General features: G+C 49.8%; 7 protein-coding genes across 7 annotated transcripts; 5 read left to right on the top strand and 2 right to left on the bottom strand.

The window, feature by feature from the left end:
- Nucleotides 1-316: 316 nt before the first annotated feature.
- CI109_103405 (uncharacterized protein) lies at nt 317-2,443 on the top strand (the record flags this gene model as incomplete). The annotated part of the gene is made up of 3 exons (XM_032005633.1): nt 317-1,109; nt 1,166-1,287; nt 1,343-2,443. The coding sequence occupies 3 exons, from the start codon at nt 317-319 to the stop codon at nt 2,441-2,443; spliced, it is 2,016 nt and encodes a 671-aa protein (XP_031860122.1).
- A 296-nt stretch (nt 2,444-2,739) lies between these two features.
- CI109_103404 (uncharacterized protein) lies at nt 2,740-3,408 on the bottom strand (the record flags this gene model as incomplete). The annotated part of the gene is made up of 4 exons (XM_032005632.1): nt 2,740-2,829; nt 2,919-2,948; nt 3,093-3,194; nt 3,310-3,408. The coding sequence occupies 4 exons, from the start codon at nt 3,406-3,408 to the stop codon at nt 2,740-2,742; spliced, it is 321 nt and encodes a 106-aa protein (XP_031860121.1).
- Nucleotides 3,409-3,664: 256 nt separating this feature from the next.
- On the top strand, nt 3,665-6,339 carry CI109_103403 (uncharacterized protein; the record flags this gene model as incomplete). Its single annotated transcript, XM_032005631.1, has 16 exons — nt 3,665-3,742; nt 3,800-3,895; nt 3,953-4,126; nt 4,192-4,210; nt 4,274-4,299; nt 4,359-4,538; nt 4,605-4,975; nt 5,030-5,107; nt 5,163-5,178; nt 5,226-5,252; nt 5,305-5,606; nt 5,662-5,745; nt 5,801-6,039; nt 6,091-6,138; nt 6,201-6,220; nt 6,283-6,339. 16 exons carry the CDS (start codon nt 3,665-3,667, stop codon nt 6,337-6,339), a joined length of 1,815 nt encoding a protein of 604 aa, XP_031860120.1.
- Nucleotides 6,340-6,744: 405 nt separating this feature from the next.
- CI109_103402 (uncharacterized protein) lies at nt 6,745-11,445 on the top strand (the record flags this gene model as incomplete). Its single annotated transcript, XM_032005630.1, has 21 exons — nt 6,745-6,817; nt 6,907-7,051; nt 7,179-7,240; nt 7,302-7,363; nt 7,414-7,545; nt 7,609-7,721; nt 7,786-7,880; nt 7,933-8,147; nt 8,201-8,530; nt 8,581-9,164; nt 9,220-9,316; nt 9,367-9,437; nt 9,487-9,648; nt 9,702-9,803; nt 9,852-10,074; nt 10,126-10,417; nt 10,476-10,590; nt 10,642-10,803; nt 10,861-10,927; nt 10,979-11,249; nt 11,309-11,445. 21 exons carry the CDS (start codon nt 6,745-6,747, stop codon nt 11,443-11,445), a joined length of 3,510 nt encoding a protein of 1,169 aa, XP_031860119.1.
- A 247-nt stretch (nt 11,446-11,692) lies between these two features.
- On the bottom strand, nt 11,693-13,184 carry CI109_103401 (uncharacterized protein; the record flags this gene model as incomplete). The annotated part of the gene is made up of 6 exons (XM_032005629.1): nt 11,693-11,902; nt 12,081-12,209; nt 12,315-12,386; nt 12,491-12,610; nt 12,677-12,779; nt 12,844-13,184. 6 exons carry the CDS (start codon nt 13,182-13,184, stop codon nt 11,693-11,695), a joined length of 975 nt encoding a protein of 324 aa, XP_031860118.1.
- Nucleotides 13,185-13,474: 290 nt separating this feature from the next.
- CI109_103400 (uncharacterized protein) lies at nt 13,475-15,438 on the top strand (the record flags this gene model as incomplete). Its single annotated transcript, XM_032005628.1, has 7 exons — nt 13,475-13,579; nt 13,642-13,812; nt 13,877-14,584; nt 14,647-14,701; nt 14,760-15,056; nt 15,122-15,204; nt 15,271-15,438. The coding sequence occupies 7 exons, from the start codon at nt 13,475-13,477 to the stop codon at nt 15,436-15,438; spliced, it is 1,587 nt and encodes a 528-aa protein (XP_031860117.1).
- A 171-nt stretch (nt 15,439-15,609) lies between these two features.
- Nucleotides 15,610-16,651, top strand: CI109_103399 (uncharacterized protein; the record flags this gene model as incomplete). The annotated part of the gene is made up of 3 exons (XM_032005627.2): nt 15,610-15,940; nt 16,102-16,376; nt 16,535-16,651. The coding sequence occupies 3 exons, from the start codon at nt 15,610-15,612 to the stop codon at nt 16,649-16,651; spliced, it is 723 nt and encodes a 240-aa protein (XP_031860116.2).
- Between the last annotated feature and the right edge of the window lie 13 nt (nt 16,652-16,664).

Genomic DNA, 16,664 nt, shown 5'->3' with positions numbered 1-16,664 from the left:
TCGGTATCGATAAGCGGGTTCAAACGTCGATGGTCTCCGTCTATATCTTACAGCTGATCCTTCACCTTGCAACCTCCTAGAATGGAACGAAACAACTTAAAACTCAACAACAGAACCATCAATTCTATAGCTCGTTGCTCACCAATCTAATTGTGTGTGTGTGAACCTTCTGTATTTCGTCCAACTCGGCTGTCTCTGCTGCCTCGGAGACAGAAATCGTCGATTAGTTCGCCGCCAAAGCCTATCTATCGTTCAGTCAATACGACTTTACCTTTCTTTGTGGCACTACACTATTCATACGATCAGCACAATCACAATGAAGGGACCACCCCCACCTCCACTTACCGATACTTGGTCGACGATGACAAGTCGTCCGTCAGGCAGCGATGTGAGCATGGGTCAACATCACCAGCCACGCACCCTGCCGGACTACCCTACACCGAATAGCAGATCGACCACATCCACTCCCCCACCGCTATTCACCACTCTACCGGCCTACTCTTCCAGTGTGATATCGCCATCCTCCTATACCGGTACTCCAAACCGACGCGCATATCACCCTCCGACTCCGGAATCGCAACAATTCATGATCATTGATCAAGGTAGATACTCCTCCAATTTCAGTCGGGCTTCCTCAACAAGACAGAAGAGGAGTCCTCAGTCGATCTCCTCCTTCCCCTTCACTCAGAGTCATCAACCCTTGCAAACACCCCCTCCGAGTCTAACTACACCTGGTAGAAGCAGTATCTCCGCAACACAGATCGCCCCTCGACGAAGTCTTTCGAAACAAATACCAGATCCGCCACTTCCCCTCCCTCCTGCCGGTGCTCTAATTCATGGCGATCCAAGAAATACACCATGGGCCAAGAAGGTGTTCGAGTACTTCCCGACAGCTCGAGAGTTGGCTCGAAAGGCGAAGAAGTCGGTCCCGGGACCGTTGCCAGCTTTACCACCTATATGCAAGAGGCTCGATCTGTTTTGCGCAAAGGGTTGTAGACCGCCTATGACGATAGAAGACATCGTGAAAAGACTGATGACGATCACCAAGCTGGATATCGATTGTCCAACCAATCCTCGGGGTCAAGGTGTGCCCAAACGTCCCATGAATAGTGAGTTGTCAACGACAACACCTTTGTGGACGATCCACTAACGGATGATGGGCCAGTTTTCTTCTGCTTTCAGCAGTTCAGACGGCATGCCGTCACGGCGATGTTTCCTGATTTCACTACAGGCGAAGTGTCAACGTGGATGGCAGGGGAGAGAGCTGTCATCGAGGGCTTGGAATCTGTGAGTGTTTCAGAAGGGAAAATTGACGCCAGGAGCTGATGAATTCTGCACGTAGGAGGAATTCACATATTGGGAGGAACTACATAAATCCTACTCTGCCCAATTTTGGAAAGAGTTCCCTTCTTATACTTTCAAGAAGACCGCATCGAAGAAGAAGAAGGGCGCAGATAAGCTTCGACCTTCTGTAGAGCCCAAGAAAACGGCCAAGAGTATCAAAATGAAGGACCAGCTCCTCAATCGATCACTTTCCGCTTCGACTTTTCCTCGTCGACATTCATCTCCCCTTGCAGTGAGCTCGAACTGCTCCTCCGACTCGACCTCTCAAGCATCGAACTCGGCTTTTTTTTCGTACAACTCGCTCGGGATTGACGTGCCAGAACAACTCAACCCAGGTTTCGGAAAGAGTTTGATTCAAGCACCTCCACCTCCAGAAGAATACACATCTGACCCTGCCACTGCACCATCTCCGGTTTATGGCTGGACACCGACATCTGCTCCTCAGCAGCTTCCGAGACCGGACAATGCAGCTGCCAATATGCCTGTCTTTGCACTCTTACCAGAAGGCTCAGATTTCGTTCCCCACCCTCATCTTGTCGGCGGCCACCAGGAACTTATCCCTGATCAGGGACTCGGACTTGGCCTCGGATCGCCATTCGGGTTCAATACCGTCAACGATTCGTTGCATCCTCCCAAAGAGTCATCACATCACTTCCTTCGACGAGGTAGTTCCTACAAATCGTACTTCGTTCCTTTACCAAGTACATCCACACCTATCACTCCTTCCACTCATCTAGACGGCGATGGACTGGATTACAACGACCACTTCGTACATCCGACCTATCTATCTGTCGCTTCGTCGTACGAGGCCATACAAGCACCCTACAACCCTCATCACCAGCACCAGGAACTGGTCTACAACATCGCCAGAAGTCATTCTTACGATCCAAACATGCCATTTTCGCAACCTCAAGCGAGCATTTTCATCGCACCGTACACTCCTTATGGGCAAACAATGTCCACATCTCTCGATGGTGACCAAAATACTTCCCATCTCATGTTGGAAGAGAGCTATCTCAACATATCACCGCAACATGGGACTACATTCGGGACAATGCCTGTTAACCAGGAAGTACGTCATTCTGGCAACTACGCGTAGCTGCTCATCTGTAACTTATCACACAAATTTTTTACGAGTATCACGATCATTTTTTTTGTTCCCCATTTCTGGACATTCATCTCCGCCGGGTGTGTAAGTAGTATTTCACGAAGAGTTAGGAATAGACTCTCGGGTGGGTCAATCGGAATTGTTGTAGTCAGAGTTATGTCACGATGTTCACGATACCGTATCGAGTCGGCTTGAATCATGTTACGATCATACTGTACATCGATTGTCGTGAGACCAGCCTATACTATACAACAGACTTCCAACCAAGACGCGTCTCTCTGGTCGTTTCATCGAGGTTGATTTTGGTTCACGCTCGCTGCGAAGTTTGCGCCACCTGTTCCGGGAACTCCGACATCTGCTGAAGCAGCCAACTCGGTCTAAGGCAGAAATGGTATCAGTCTGCTGAGCTATTCACATACAGGACTAGCTAGGACGACAGGCAGTTGACGAGCGGGAGAATGCTCACTTGTTGTTCTCGTATCAGGGAATCAAATTTCTGCGAGAGTGGACGTTGTCAGTGATTGTATGATGTTAGACAGCGAAGTAGCGCGGAGTGAAAGAATAATCAGTCGATCTAGTAGCTTATGGGCTCGAGTGCGGACTCGCTGCAAGCGATACGAAGGAGATAAGTGACACTTACACCCCATAACGCCGCGACGGTCGTAAACTCCTTGCCCACACCAAAAACTTCTTCCAACTTTCGATTCAACACGTTCGTATGCGTCATGAGCTCTTCGAAATTCTAATAGGACAGCGCAAGATTCGTTAGCTTCCCGCATGACTATGTGAGAAGATCGTATACCGGATTGTGATGGTCTAGCAAGCTAAGCGATACCGTTGTGGACCGGAAGACTCACCGTTGATATCTCCTCCACGAGTCTTTCCTTCTCCCTGTCAAAGAACGACTCGGTTGGCGCTAGCGCATCAAAGGCATTCGATGGACGAGACAGTGACATGCTGTGTTATGATTACTGTTGTGGAGAGGAGCGATGGACAGTGTATACCAAATGGATACTGTTGATGTTGATGAGATTCTGTATTGTATTGAAGCGCGACGCGTTCGCGATCCGTCGGAAATATCTACCACGTGGAAGATGTCCATGACTTAGTCTTGCGGTCATTCACTGCGCCCTTGCATCGCATCTTTCGTATAAAACCTCTTCTCCTTTCGCTCGTCTCTCATCGGCACCTGCCCCAGGACTCGCAAGAAATATGGCGGAGATAAGATCAAGAGCTCCCAAGGCGAAAGCTGGCGGAGCCTCGCTGGAAAAACCTCTTGATAGGAAACAAGTAAGCTTCGCCATTGAGTTGATTCGTTCATGTACCGCAAGCTGATATGCGTTATAGCTCGACAAAAAGGTAGAACAGATCAAGACGCTCAGCGCGTTGAGGTTACTACTCTCCCTTCTGGGTCTGGTAGCAGTAGGATGGTTTGGCTACAAGGTCAGTCTCCGAGTGTGCTTACTAACGCAAATGCAATATTAACACCAGTTCGTGTAGACCCTTACACCCATACTGGACAAATCACCCGAAGCGCCAATCGCACCACAGATTAGACTGCCGGGAAGCAGCAGGTTTGGTACTCTGAAACCATCAGAGCTGCCTTCTAATGCTGGTGGACTCAAACTTTCCGCTGATGTGGAGAAGCGAGAAGCGGTGAAAGAAGCGTTTGAGGTGCGTCTTTAGTCTACGGTATTGCAAAGAGGGTTTGATAGGCTAACTAAGTATTCTGTCTACAGTGGAGCTGGCATGCGTATGGTAAGCTCGAGAGCTGATGACATATATGTTGAAAGTGGGACTGACGCCCATCTTTGATGACAGAGAAACATGCTTGGGGATCAGATGAAGTGAGTCCTTGGTATTTTCCGGATTGCTACGTTACCTGCATAACTGACCGTACAAACAGTTCCAACCTCTATCGCAATCTGGCTCCAACCTTACTTCCGCCGGTGGTGTCGGATACACTATCGTCGACTCGCTCGACTCGCTGCTCATCATGGACTTGATACCCGAATATGAGAGGGCAAGGGATTGGTGCCGTGATAACCTTGATTTCGACCGGGATTCTGAGTTCAATACCTTCGAAGTGAGTTTGTATGCCACGTTCGCTATGTTGTCGAGCTGATTTATATCCACCCAACCATCCGTATAGACGACGATTCGTCTGCTCGGAGGTTTACTCTCAGCCCATTACCTCACCTCTGTCCATCCCTCACCTGCTATCCAAGCCGACGCCGGGCTCTTCCTCGACTTCGCTACAGATCTCGGAGAACGTCTCCTTGGTGCCTTCTCCTCGCCATCAGGTATCCCCTGGTCAGGTATCAATCTCGCCACTCGCGAAGGTATCCCCGATAAAGGCAATCAGGGCGTCGCCAGTCTGGCAGAAGCTGCGAGTTTGCAATTGGAGTTGAAATACCTCAGTCATCTGACAGGTGACTATGTCTACTGGAGGAAGGCGGAGAAAGTTACGGAAATCATAAGAAGTCAGGCGATCCATGATGGTATTGCACCTATCTTCATCTCGTACGTCTCGCTGTCATTCTTTTGACTTCTATGTCTTAGACTGACGGTTCGCAGACCGATGAATGGTCAGTTTGTGATTTCCGAGATCAGATTGGGGTCGAGGGGTGACTCTTACTACGAGTACCTACTTAAGTAAGTTGGATGTTGCACGATGTGAGATGTCGCTGACCACGTGGGTGACTTTCAGACAATGGTTGCAGACCGTAAGCTGAACGATGGTTGTCACTGAATTCGCTAACGTTCGCAACAGGATCGTCAAGAACCCGTCTACCGAGATGTAAGCTACAAAGTCAACATGTCTTTGGCACAGGCTGACCTCAAGATCACAGATGTACGACGAAGCGATGGGTGGTATCAAGAAGCACTTGATCGGACAGAGCAAAACCAGTGGTTTGATCTTCACTCAAGAATTACACCCCGCTAGACACCCGAAAGACCAGAGTCAGACTTGGCAAGTTGTGCCCAAGCAGGACCACTTGGTCTGCTTCTTGGGTGGTTCTTTCATCCTTGGAGTGACCGAGGGAGGAAAGCGAGAAGTCGACTGGACTAAGCTCGAAGAAAAGGACATGGAGGACTTTATCGTTGGAAAGGGCATCGTGGAGTCATGTATGAAAACTCACGACACCGCCACGTGAGTCCGAGGACAGCTGTCCAATACGGTCAGAGCTGACCTCTGAACCTGGTAGAGGACTTGCGCCTGAGATCGCTATGTGGGTGCAATGGAGCAACGACAAACCCGAGATGGTGGACTGGTACATCAAGCCCAACCAGTAAGTGTTTGACCTGCCATAGATTACGAGTTTCAACTGAGATAGGGAACCACAGACAAGGCGTTTTGATTGACGGTCGTAATATCCTTCGACCGGAGACTGTCGAGTCACTCTTCCTCGCTTACAGATCTACCGGTGACGAGAAGTACCGACGATGGGGCTGGCAAGTCTTTGAGGCATTCCAGGAGTACTGCAGGGTGCCCACTGGGGGATATGCGGGGATCGAAGACGTCCAAGCTATGCCTCCAAGGCAGTTAGATCGAATGGAGACATTCTGGCTTTCTGAAACGTTAAGTGAGTGGCATGGGTGCAATGCGGTGAGGCGTGAGCTGACCGGGAACCTAGAATACTTATATCTTTTATTCGATGATTCCAACCACATCTCGCTTGACAGTAAGTGGGGCCACATCGAGTCTCCGAATCGCAGCTCATTGATATCTTTTTCACTTTTGCAGAGCATGTTTTCAACACAGAGGTACGTGCATGTGGCTTTGGGTTTCCTGGAATCGCGGCGAAGCTGATTGTTGGACCTTACAGGCACACATCTTGCCTGTCTTTGCACCAGAGTACATCTCTCCGTTTGCAACCTCTTGATGAGAGCTATTCCATACACATCACATACACACCAAGATGCATTCTTCATGAGAATTTTCAGTAACTACCCCCATCGCTTAGAGAGGAGGAACGGAGAACCCGTGTGGCCCAGGGTGAGGGGCCAATTAGGGGCAGTTTTGCCACAGACGTCACCACGTTTACCAAAAAAGGAAATTATACAGATGAGAATCTCAGATTCGAATGCAAGGTTACAATCACTTTTCCAGCCTGGGACTCACCTTAACTCTCTCAACGCAACATCCTTCCTTTCTCATTTACTCTACACACACCTCACCTCGCCATACCCTCCTTCTTCTTTCTCTTCCTCATCGCTTGAGGTCACCCCCCTCTCCCTCTCCCTCATACCTCTGTCCTTGTCCCTCTATATCCCGCACTTGATACACAATGAGCTCGGCCAAGAAACTACAGAGCAAGCTCTTTGGTCCAGGAGCACCTCAGACGGGTTCTACACCTTCACGTGAGTAGAGGTCAAGCTACAACCGGTCTTCAAGACGCGTATAGCGTCATCCTCAAACTATACTGATCCTCGCATCGTTGTTTCTGCAGTCGATCAACCTGGCTCTGGGAACCTCGACCCTTCCCCAACCGGTTCAGGCACTGCGACGCCTATTGCCCCACAAGGAGGTGAACAGCTGAAGATCAACATCCCTGCTCCTCCTGGACAAGCTGGAGAGAAGAGGGAAAAGGAGAAGTGAGTGTGCTTGGACCGTCTATAACATATCCAATGAGTCACCCGGGTCTCTACTACGTCTAATCGCGTCCTCGTCTCGAGATCTGCTTCCAGGCCAATGCAGTTACTGACACACCGACTCCGTTAGCCTTCCTAAGAGACCCTCGTTGCAACAGCATGATACCCCTCCCGCCCCCGAGTTGTCGTCGCGTGAGTCTCATACCCTTGTGTTCTCAATCTCAGCTTACTGATTTTGTTCCTACTCGGTCAGCTCACCCCACCACCACTACGAGCGACACCGATACCCCTGGCACTGCCGGTCAAGAGCGCAAGGTCAGTTCAACTCACTGTTCATCTAAGCCGAGGTTCTGACTATGCTGTAGACACTCCGGGACCGCTTGATCAAATCTATGGGACCGAGATATCACTCTGTGGAAGAGTACAGACTTGATCAATCGGATCGATACGACGTCCACTGGAAGAGGTGGGGTCCATACGTCAGCGAAAGGCAATGGGTGAGCTTCGACCAATTCGCGTTTCGCGGAGACAGTGAAGCTGACGACGAGGATCTTCGATAGGGAACCGTACGAGAGGATTACTCGGCGAATGGAGATGCGTGGAACTCGTTCCCCTTCGAGATGGCAAAGAGCAGAGCGTACCGATGGGGTGAAGATGGTATGGCCGGTATCTCGTAAGTGAAGCAGGATGATGAAGATCTCCGCAGAATTCGCTGATGCAGAACGTATGCCCCACAGTGATAACCATCAGCGATTGTGTTTCACACTGGCCCTTTGGAACGGCAAGGACCCAATCTTGAAGGAACGTCTCTACGGTTTGAACGGTAACCAAGGTGTGTTGTTCCGTTGTTTCAGACAAGATAACACGTCTGACGTCTCACTTAGGTAACCACGGTGAGGATGTCAAGGAACTCTACTACTACCTCGATTCGACCCCTACCCACTCCTACATGAAGTACCTCTACAAGTACCCTCAGGCGGAGTTCCCTTACGAACAGCTCAAGGAGGAGAGCAGGAACAGGAGTAGAGAAGTGGCTGAATTCGAACTCATGGACACCGATGTGTTTGATGAGGACAGATACTGGGACGTGTTCGTCGAGGTGAGCCACTCCTCGTCTGGCTCCGAGCATATAGCTAAGAACCTTCTGTATAGTACGCCAAAGACGAAGAGTTCGCCGATGCCATGTCCATTCGAATCACAGCATACAACCGAGGTCCCGACCCCGCCGATCTGCATATCCTTCCTCAAATGTTCTTCCGAAACACATGGTCGTGGCCCAAAGAGCTGCCCAAGAACATGCCTCAGATGAAACAAGAGGCGGAGGGTGTCATCTATGCTCAGCACGAGACCATGGGCTCCACCAGGCTCTACTGTACTCCAAGTCCTGCGCCGGCTGCACCTGCTAAGGGCGGTGTCGTACTTGTCGACGGCCCAAGTGTTGTGCCAGATCTTCTCTTCACCGAGAACGAGACCAACTTTGAGGTACGTTTCATTCGTGATATACCCCAATTCCAGCTGACCACTTTGACCAGCGCTTGTATGGCGGCAAAAACCGAACACCTTATGTAAAGGACGCCTTCCACGACCACGTCATTCCTTCCCACCGTCCCGCCGAGCCTGACGCTGAGAAGTCAGCCTCGGAAGGACTCAAGATGAAATCACCATCTGTCCGGACCCCAAAACTCCCTCCATACCACGACGCAGCAGACCTCGGATCTATCGACGACACGAACAGTACTGCTGACAAACAGGAGGCAAACGGAGACATCGATGGCTCGGGACTGTCACCCACTACTCCAAGTGTTGAACCCCCTCCTCGACCGGTTTCCGACCGTGGCGCAAGGCTTTTCGTTAATCCCGAGAAAACTGGTACCAAATCTGCTGCCCATTACTCCTTCAAGGATGTTCCTGGGAAGGGAGGATGTGTTGTCGTCCGATTGAAGATGACCCCTTACTCCCCTGATGAGGACCCGTCTATCTTGGACGAGGAGTTGTTCGATGACAATATCGAGGAGAGGCGAACAGATGCGGATGAGTTCTACGGACGAATCGCGCGAGGATCCATCAGCGACGATCTGAGGAACATCATGAGACAGGCTCTGAGTGGTATGCTTTGGTGAGTATTCAATATGCGAAAAAAACAAGGATATGACTGACGTTCGAGTTTACAGGACGAAGCAATACTACCAGTATATCCAGAAGGAGTGGATGGATGGTGATCCCGGACAACCCCCTCCTCCCCCTGAGCGAAAGTGGGTCAGAAACAGGGTGAGTAATCAACCATTCCTGTCATAATTCGGACACTAATAGCCTCACAGGAATGGAAACACATGTATATCAACGATATCCTTTCCATGCCGGACAAATGGGAGTACCCATGGTTCGCCACGTGAGTGAAAGTGTAAGCGGTCATGCTGTATTTTGCTGACATCTCGCAGTTGGGACACCGCTTTCCATTGTATCCCCCTTGCTATGGTCGACCCAAGTTTCGCAAAGAAGCAACTTGATCTCATGACCAGAGAATGGTACATGAAGCCGGATGGTGCCCTGCCTGCATACGAGTGGAACTTCAGTGACGTCAACCCACCCGTACACGCCTGGTAAGTCGGCACCTTCTACAGCGCAACGACTAGCAACGCTAACGGCTTGGCAGGTCCACATTCCGAGTCTTCAAGATTGAGCGAAAGATGTTTGGTCGAGAAGATTTGGACTTCTTGGAGAGAGTATTCCAGAAGCTCTTGCTCAACTTCACCTGGTAGGTTCACTCCTTTAAGCACTTAGGCGTGTGCTAACCCGTTCTCAGGTGGGTGAACCGAAAGGACGCAGACGGAAACAACGTTTTCGAGGGTGGTTTCTTGGGTCTCGACAACATCGGACCATTCAACCGATCCGAGCCTCTTCCTACCGGCGGAACACTGCGACAAGCCGACGGCACTGCTTGGATGGCTTTCTTCTGTTTGAACATGCTGAGCATTGCGCTCGAGTTGGCCAAGCACAACCCGACCTATGAGGATATCGCTTCGAAGGTGAGTCACGATGGTGCATCTCAACCGCCTTGCTAACGTATGAGAATTCAGTTCTTCGAGCACTTCCTCTTCATCTCCGATGCGATGACGTACGTCGGTAGCAACGATGAGCACCTTTCGCTCTGGAACGAGGAGGACGGATTCTATTACGATGCCATTCAGTGGGGCTACGGCCACTCTCAACAGCTTCCGGTCCGATCAATGGTCGGTCTCATGCCCTTGTACGCTACACTTGTGCTCGAGCCTTCCGTTATCAAACGATTCCCCGGATTTAAGAAGAGGATGGACTGGTTCATCGAGAACAGGCCCGACATTTCGGACAGGAACGTGGCTAGTTTGAAGAGTAAGCTAGCTCGTCCTCAATAGCTGGACTGAGCTGACAAATGATTTGTCCTTTGCAGCCCCGGGTAAAGGCGATCGTACTCTGTTGGCGCTGGCATCCAAGGAGCGACTCGTCAGAATCCTTGAGAAAATGCTTGACGAGAAAGAGTTCTTGTCTGAGTACGGTGTCAGATCGTGAGTTGACTTTATGCCCCGCGAATGACTTCAATTGACGTCGACTCGCAGTATGTCGCTGTACCACCACGAGCACCCATTCTCGATGAACGTCAATGGCGAAGAGTTCGGTGTTGGCTACTGGCCCGGTGATTCGAGATCAGGAATGTTCGGCGGTAACTCCAATTGGCGAGGACCCATCTGGCTTGCTGTCAACTTCCTGCTCATCGAGAGGTGAGTGATATAACAAGCATGAGTAGGCGACGTCGCTTACTCCTCGGCTCGGCATAGTTTGCAACGATTCCACCAGTATTACGGCGAGACCTTGACGGTAGAATGCCCAACTGGAAGTGGAGACGTGAGCTGCCCATTTCATTTGGAGCCAACTCTGAGCTGACAATCTCGTTAGTACATGTCGCTTGCTGGATGTGCGGAGGAAATTCAACATCGACTCATCCACATCTTCAGTCGAGATGAAGCAGGCCGACGAGCAGTGAACGGCGGTAACCCCAAGCTCAACCGGGACCCCAACTTCAGGGACTACGTTCAGTTCTTCGAGTTCTTCCACGGAAACGATGGTAGAGGTTTGGGAGCTTCGCATCAGACTGGCTGGACAGGTCTCGTTGCATGGAGTATCATGCAGACCGGAGAGTACTGTAGATTGCCCAAGACACCTAGAAGTGAGTGACAGCGTAGTCTGAGATCTCTGGTATCAGATCGTGCTGACCTTGCTTTGCAGCCCCGAGGTCCGTGGCCAAACACTACTTTGACGAGCAGATCAACACTCCCAGCGAGTACAACGCCGAAGACGGATCTTTGTATTCTGCCTATTCGACTCACTCTGACTTTGATAACCCCGAGCCAGATGATTTGTAATCAATCCAAATCCATAAAGAGTAGAGGATCATGTGCGACCTTTTCTGTAATTCCTCTCATTGCCTCAAAACGATACATTGCATTTGTTATTTCAACCGTTTGTTTCCTTGATACTTTAGACTGTTCCGTACAAGTAGTGTTCTTCTCATTCCGTAACAAGCATCATGCACCTTTGTCTACACCAGCGTTTGAAATACATTATGACATGTGGTGTTGAGTACAAGATGAGTGGTAATCTGATTTACGGTCATGCTGAGGGATCTACTTCGGACTCGACAGATGATGCCGTCTCGGTGTCACCCTTCATTCTTCCCAACAGAACGGCTGTCGCCCTTCTAAGACTTTGAGCTTCATCATCTGTGGCTGGACCACAACCTGCCCATCTGACTTTCAGATTCTCATCGACAAGGAAGACGTAACCTAGGAGTTTGTTCTCGAGTCCTAAGGGTTGGTTGACCTAGACGATTGCAAGTCGGAGGAGGTCAGCTTGACTACAAAGGAAAGACCTTGACATAAGGCAGAATCTCGTAGTTCAAAGAGGATGCGACATCAAGAGTGGTAGTGCTGATCGACAAAGGTCATGAGGGAGCCTGGCGAGAAGTAAAGACAAGAGCGAGAAAGGAAACATCACTCACATCAAACTCTGACCATTCTCCACCAGAGATGAAATATGTTCCCCAACGAGATTCGGGAATCGTACGTTTTAACGAGGAGACGAGGAACGACAGTAAGAGGGATTTCAACTGGTTTGTTTGATGATTTATCTATGAAGTGTATCGGTAGTATCAGTCATCGTATTCTTTGCAACGTGACTTTGACATTGATGAGACGGAATATGATGGTTGTCCTATTTGGAAGCGACCACTCACTTGGACAAAGTTGAATCCTGGATGACCTTCTACATCCTCCACGACTGGTTGTATGAAAGACTGAACATGTTCCTACAAGTGATACAATGCAATCGATCAGTGATGTCCGCTCCGTTATTGAGGTCTTTCCAAACCTCGATTCGATTAACCCTTCAAACACAGAGACATAGACATACCTCTGATATTCTGGTGCTTATCAAGGAGACGAGACTTGTCTTGCCTTGTAAAAGATCGGTACTATGCACGTTCTGACCAAGGAGTGATCGACCTGATATATCGGGGAAGTAGAGCGCTTTCTGCGAGGGGCGAATGGTCAGGATTGACTTTGATTCGTTTTGGTGACACTCTCTCTGTCAACTCACATCTTCCCGAATGAGAACATTGGGTGCAATCCATAATTTCCCACCTCCTGCACCTTTTGCTCGATTATAATCATGGAAATAACCTTGTGTAGCTTCTTTCACCCTTCACAAACAGAAAACAGCGAGTCAGCATAGTCTCGATAGTCATTTTGGACAAAGCCACTCACAAAGCCTTTCTCTTTGCTTTGTGTCGATCTTCATCTAACAATTCCTGTTTGCGCTGCGACCAACTCTTCGGGTTCGACGTTGGGGGTACTGGAATACCCAATGGACGAGGGAGAGGAGGTATGACAGGTGGTCCGGTAGATTTTGTCTGAACGCTCTTTGTCTTAGCTGGAGAGGAAGGTGACGATGATGGACCTGCTTTGGGTGTTTTGCTGGATGAGGAGGGGGTGAAGAGTGACGAAGGAGGTTTCGGAGTAGAGGAAGAAGAAGATGAAGACGACGAAGCGAAGCGCGCTGCGCCAAGGGGCGATGTCAATGCTCGCAGCGGAAGTCGGGGTGGCATGTCAGCGTTGTTTGCTAAGAGTGTACCACCTTGTTTAGATAGACGAGTGCGATATCAATGTCTACATTCACACATAGCACTGAGAGGTCGTCGAAGGAAAGGAGGAAATTCCGAACCACGTGGATATGAAATGAGCGGCGACTTCCGCTTCAGTAGTGTTCTCAGTCTTTTCGGCAAAGCGAACGACGACGGCAACAGCAATAGTCAGTGACGATTGTATACAACTTTCTTAATCTATCGTATTCCTTTCATCATCGACCATAATTGTAGCTTCGTCAAACACACTCACAATGATGCGGATACCTCGAGCTTCATCGCTCGTCAGTCGAGTCCCGACCCTTTCGTCTTCATCGAAGGTCCTCCTTCCGAGCCGATATGCCTCGTCTTCCGCTCATGTGAGTCAGCTTTGTAAGGGCGTGTCTCTTCCGATACACGTAGCTGAAATCCCTCCCTAAAGACACTCTCGCCCACTTCTGTGGTCACTACTCTACCCAACAAACTGAGAGTGGCGACGGAAGCTATACCCGGTCATTTCCACGCTGTGGGAGTGTATGTCGATGCGGGAAGTCGATTTGAGAGTCAACGGACGAGCGGTGTCTCCCATCTTTTGGACAGATTAGCTTTCAAGGTGAGTCAAAGCTTCGCTAACGCAATCAAGAAATCGACAACTGATATAATTTGTTCCCTCGTAGAGCACCGACAAACACACCGATGCGGAGATGACTACACTGATCGATTCTCTCGGATCTCAAATCACCTGTTCCTCATCTCGCGAAACGATCATGTACCAATCTACCGTCTTCCCTCAGTCCCTCCCGCTCGCTCTCGAATTGATCTCATCGACAATCCGACATCCCCTCATGCTACCTGAGGAAGTGGCCGCTCAGAAAGATGCGGCGGCTTATGAGATCCGGGAAATCTGGGCTAAACCCGAATTGATTCTACCAGAGATTTTCCACACCGTCGCTTTCAGAGGTAATACTCTCGGAATGCCCTTATTGTGTCCTGAATCTCAGTTGAACGTTCTGGGAGAGAGGGAAGTGAGAGGATTCATGAAGGATTGGTATAGACCTGAACGGATGGTGATTGCAGGTGTGGGGATGCCTCATGAGGAATTGGTCATGTTGGCAGAAAGGTTCTTTGGCGATATCCCAGCTTCAGCTTCACAAGGACTCGCCACAGCTTCGTCATTGTCAAATCCTTACCCTCAACAACAACAGCCAGCGGGGACTAAATCGTTTGCGACGGTCTCGAATCCTCCTGCTTCGGAAGATTATACGAACTTGATCAATGCTAGAGCGGAATATACCGGTGGAGAACAATATATCGAAAAGCAGGATGACGAGTTCGTGCATCTGCATATCGGTTTCGAGGGCTTGGGTATACATGATCCCGATATTGTACGTTGCCCAAAATGCGCTTGCCACCGGCAACCGGGTCAACGCTAATCTTGACATTCTAGTACGCCCTCGCTACCTTGCAAACGTTGTTGGGAGGCGGTGGCAGTTTCTCAGCAGGTTAGTTCGAGGCCTTCCCTCTATCCGCGATCACTACTAACCAGACATTTCATTCCAGGCGGTCCCGGAAAAGGAATGTACACTCGACTCTACACCAAGGTCCTCAACCAGCACCACGCTGTAGACTACTGCGCAGCCTTCCACCACTGTTACGCCGACTCTGGGCTCTTCGGTATCGCCGCCACGGTCTACCCTCAATTTGCTAGGAGGATAGTCGATGTTATGGCTGCCCAGTTGCATGCGTTGACGGGACCTATGAACGGCGGGATTGAGCAGCGGGAGTTTGTCAGAGCGAAGAATCAGTTGAAGTCTACTTTGGTTATGGCTTTGGAGAGTCGATTGACAGCTGTTGAGGGTGAGTCGGCTTGCTTCTATCTTGTGAACCATACCTGGAGCTGATTCTGTCCGATATCTACGCAGACCTCGGACGACAAGTTCAAATTCACGGCCACAAGGTCCCAGTGGAAGAGATGTGTGCGAAGATTGACGCCTTGAAGATGGAGGTAAGCTCTAGGTTTCGAACGTTTGCTTGGTCCGAGTCAGAGCTGACACAGCATTCGCCCGTGTAGGACTTGTGGAGAACTGCTAATCGAGTGTTGAGACCCGCTGCATCAAGCTCCAGACTAAACTACGGACTCGGTTCAGGAAAAGCGACAATCGTCGCCCAGGGAGCTGATCTCAGTGGATTGGGAGATGTGAAGCGGACATTGAAAGAAAGGTGGGGTTTGGGTCTGTAGATGATGATTGCATGGAGGACGAGCAGATTACATTTGTATTTCTAGGTGATTTAGACAAGACAATACAGACAATGAGCATGAGATGCACTCTTCATATTTCCCATCAATGATGATGTCATGAACGATCGATCGTAGAGTGGAGGCCGTCCATCGTCCTTGAACCTAAACAGAATGTTGTATCAGTTGTCTTTGCATTGCATCTCTACACGAAGAAACATCACTCAAAGTAAAGCAACAACAACGCCCAATAGAAGCTCATCCAACTTGATCATCATGTCCACCACCTCAGTCGCTGATCTCTCCAAATTCTATAACGATCCCTCTCAGATCGATGCCGACCCTTCGTTATCCACAACATTGACGACCCAACATCGTGAACATGTCGCGCTTGTCCTGGATCTGTTCCAAGGTCATGGTACGATGAAGAAGATCGAGAATGGATTTGTGGAAGATGCATGTTACGAGGATCCTGTTGCGTATGCCAAGAACAGGATCGAAGTCGGTGAGTGGGGCGGGGGTGTGCGTGTGACAAGACGCATGTTATGAGTGATTGGCTAACACCCTTTCCTTCCTTCCTTCCTTTCTCCCTCTCTCTCTTTCACTTCAATCGTTCGCCACTCCCTCTCCTCCAACAAAATCTTTGTACATGGCCTCTCTGTGCAGCCGGACAGCTCCTTCACATCCCAACAGTCACATCATCCACCCAAACTCATCGAGCCCGAATAATCTCTCTCAATCCTTCCGTCTCCACAACCACCGGAACGTCCCGTCCCGTTATCGCAGATGAGATCCATGTAGATTTCAAACATGATCTCACGTTCAAGATTGGGGCAACGTATCATCTTGAGACTACCCTCGTGGTGTTTTCGACCAAAGAAGGTATCGTCAGGTTTCAAGATAGGAAAAGTGAGAGTATTCCAGAGAACAGTTTGGCTTTGGTGGGTCTTTTTTAATCTAAACGATCTTACCTTCCTTTGAGTCCTGTCCTACCTTGCCTGGGAGGGGAGGGGGTGATGTGGTCTGTACGACAACACGTTGTGGGGATTGCCGCTCATTACTTAATGACGTTGACTCATGCCCTCATTTTGCGTTTTAGGCTCTGCGAAAACTCAACGGCATCATCGCGCCAAAGGTCGCAGGTCTGCCCAAGGACGATGAGCAAGATGCAGAGTGGTCAGCGCAGAACGAAGCCAAGATCGGTCTCGAGCAATGAGGTGCAAGCCAGT

Source organism: Kwoniella shandongensis, chromosome 6 (assembly GCF_008629635.2).
Source record: "Kwoniella shandongensis chromosome 6, complete sequence".
Lineage (NCBI taxonomy): Eukaryota > Fungi > Basidiomycota > Tremellomycetes > Tremellales > Cryptococcaceae > Kwoniella > Kwoniella shandongensis.
This window is presented reverse-complemented; position numbering and strand designations above follow the sequence as displayed.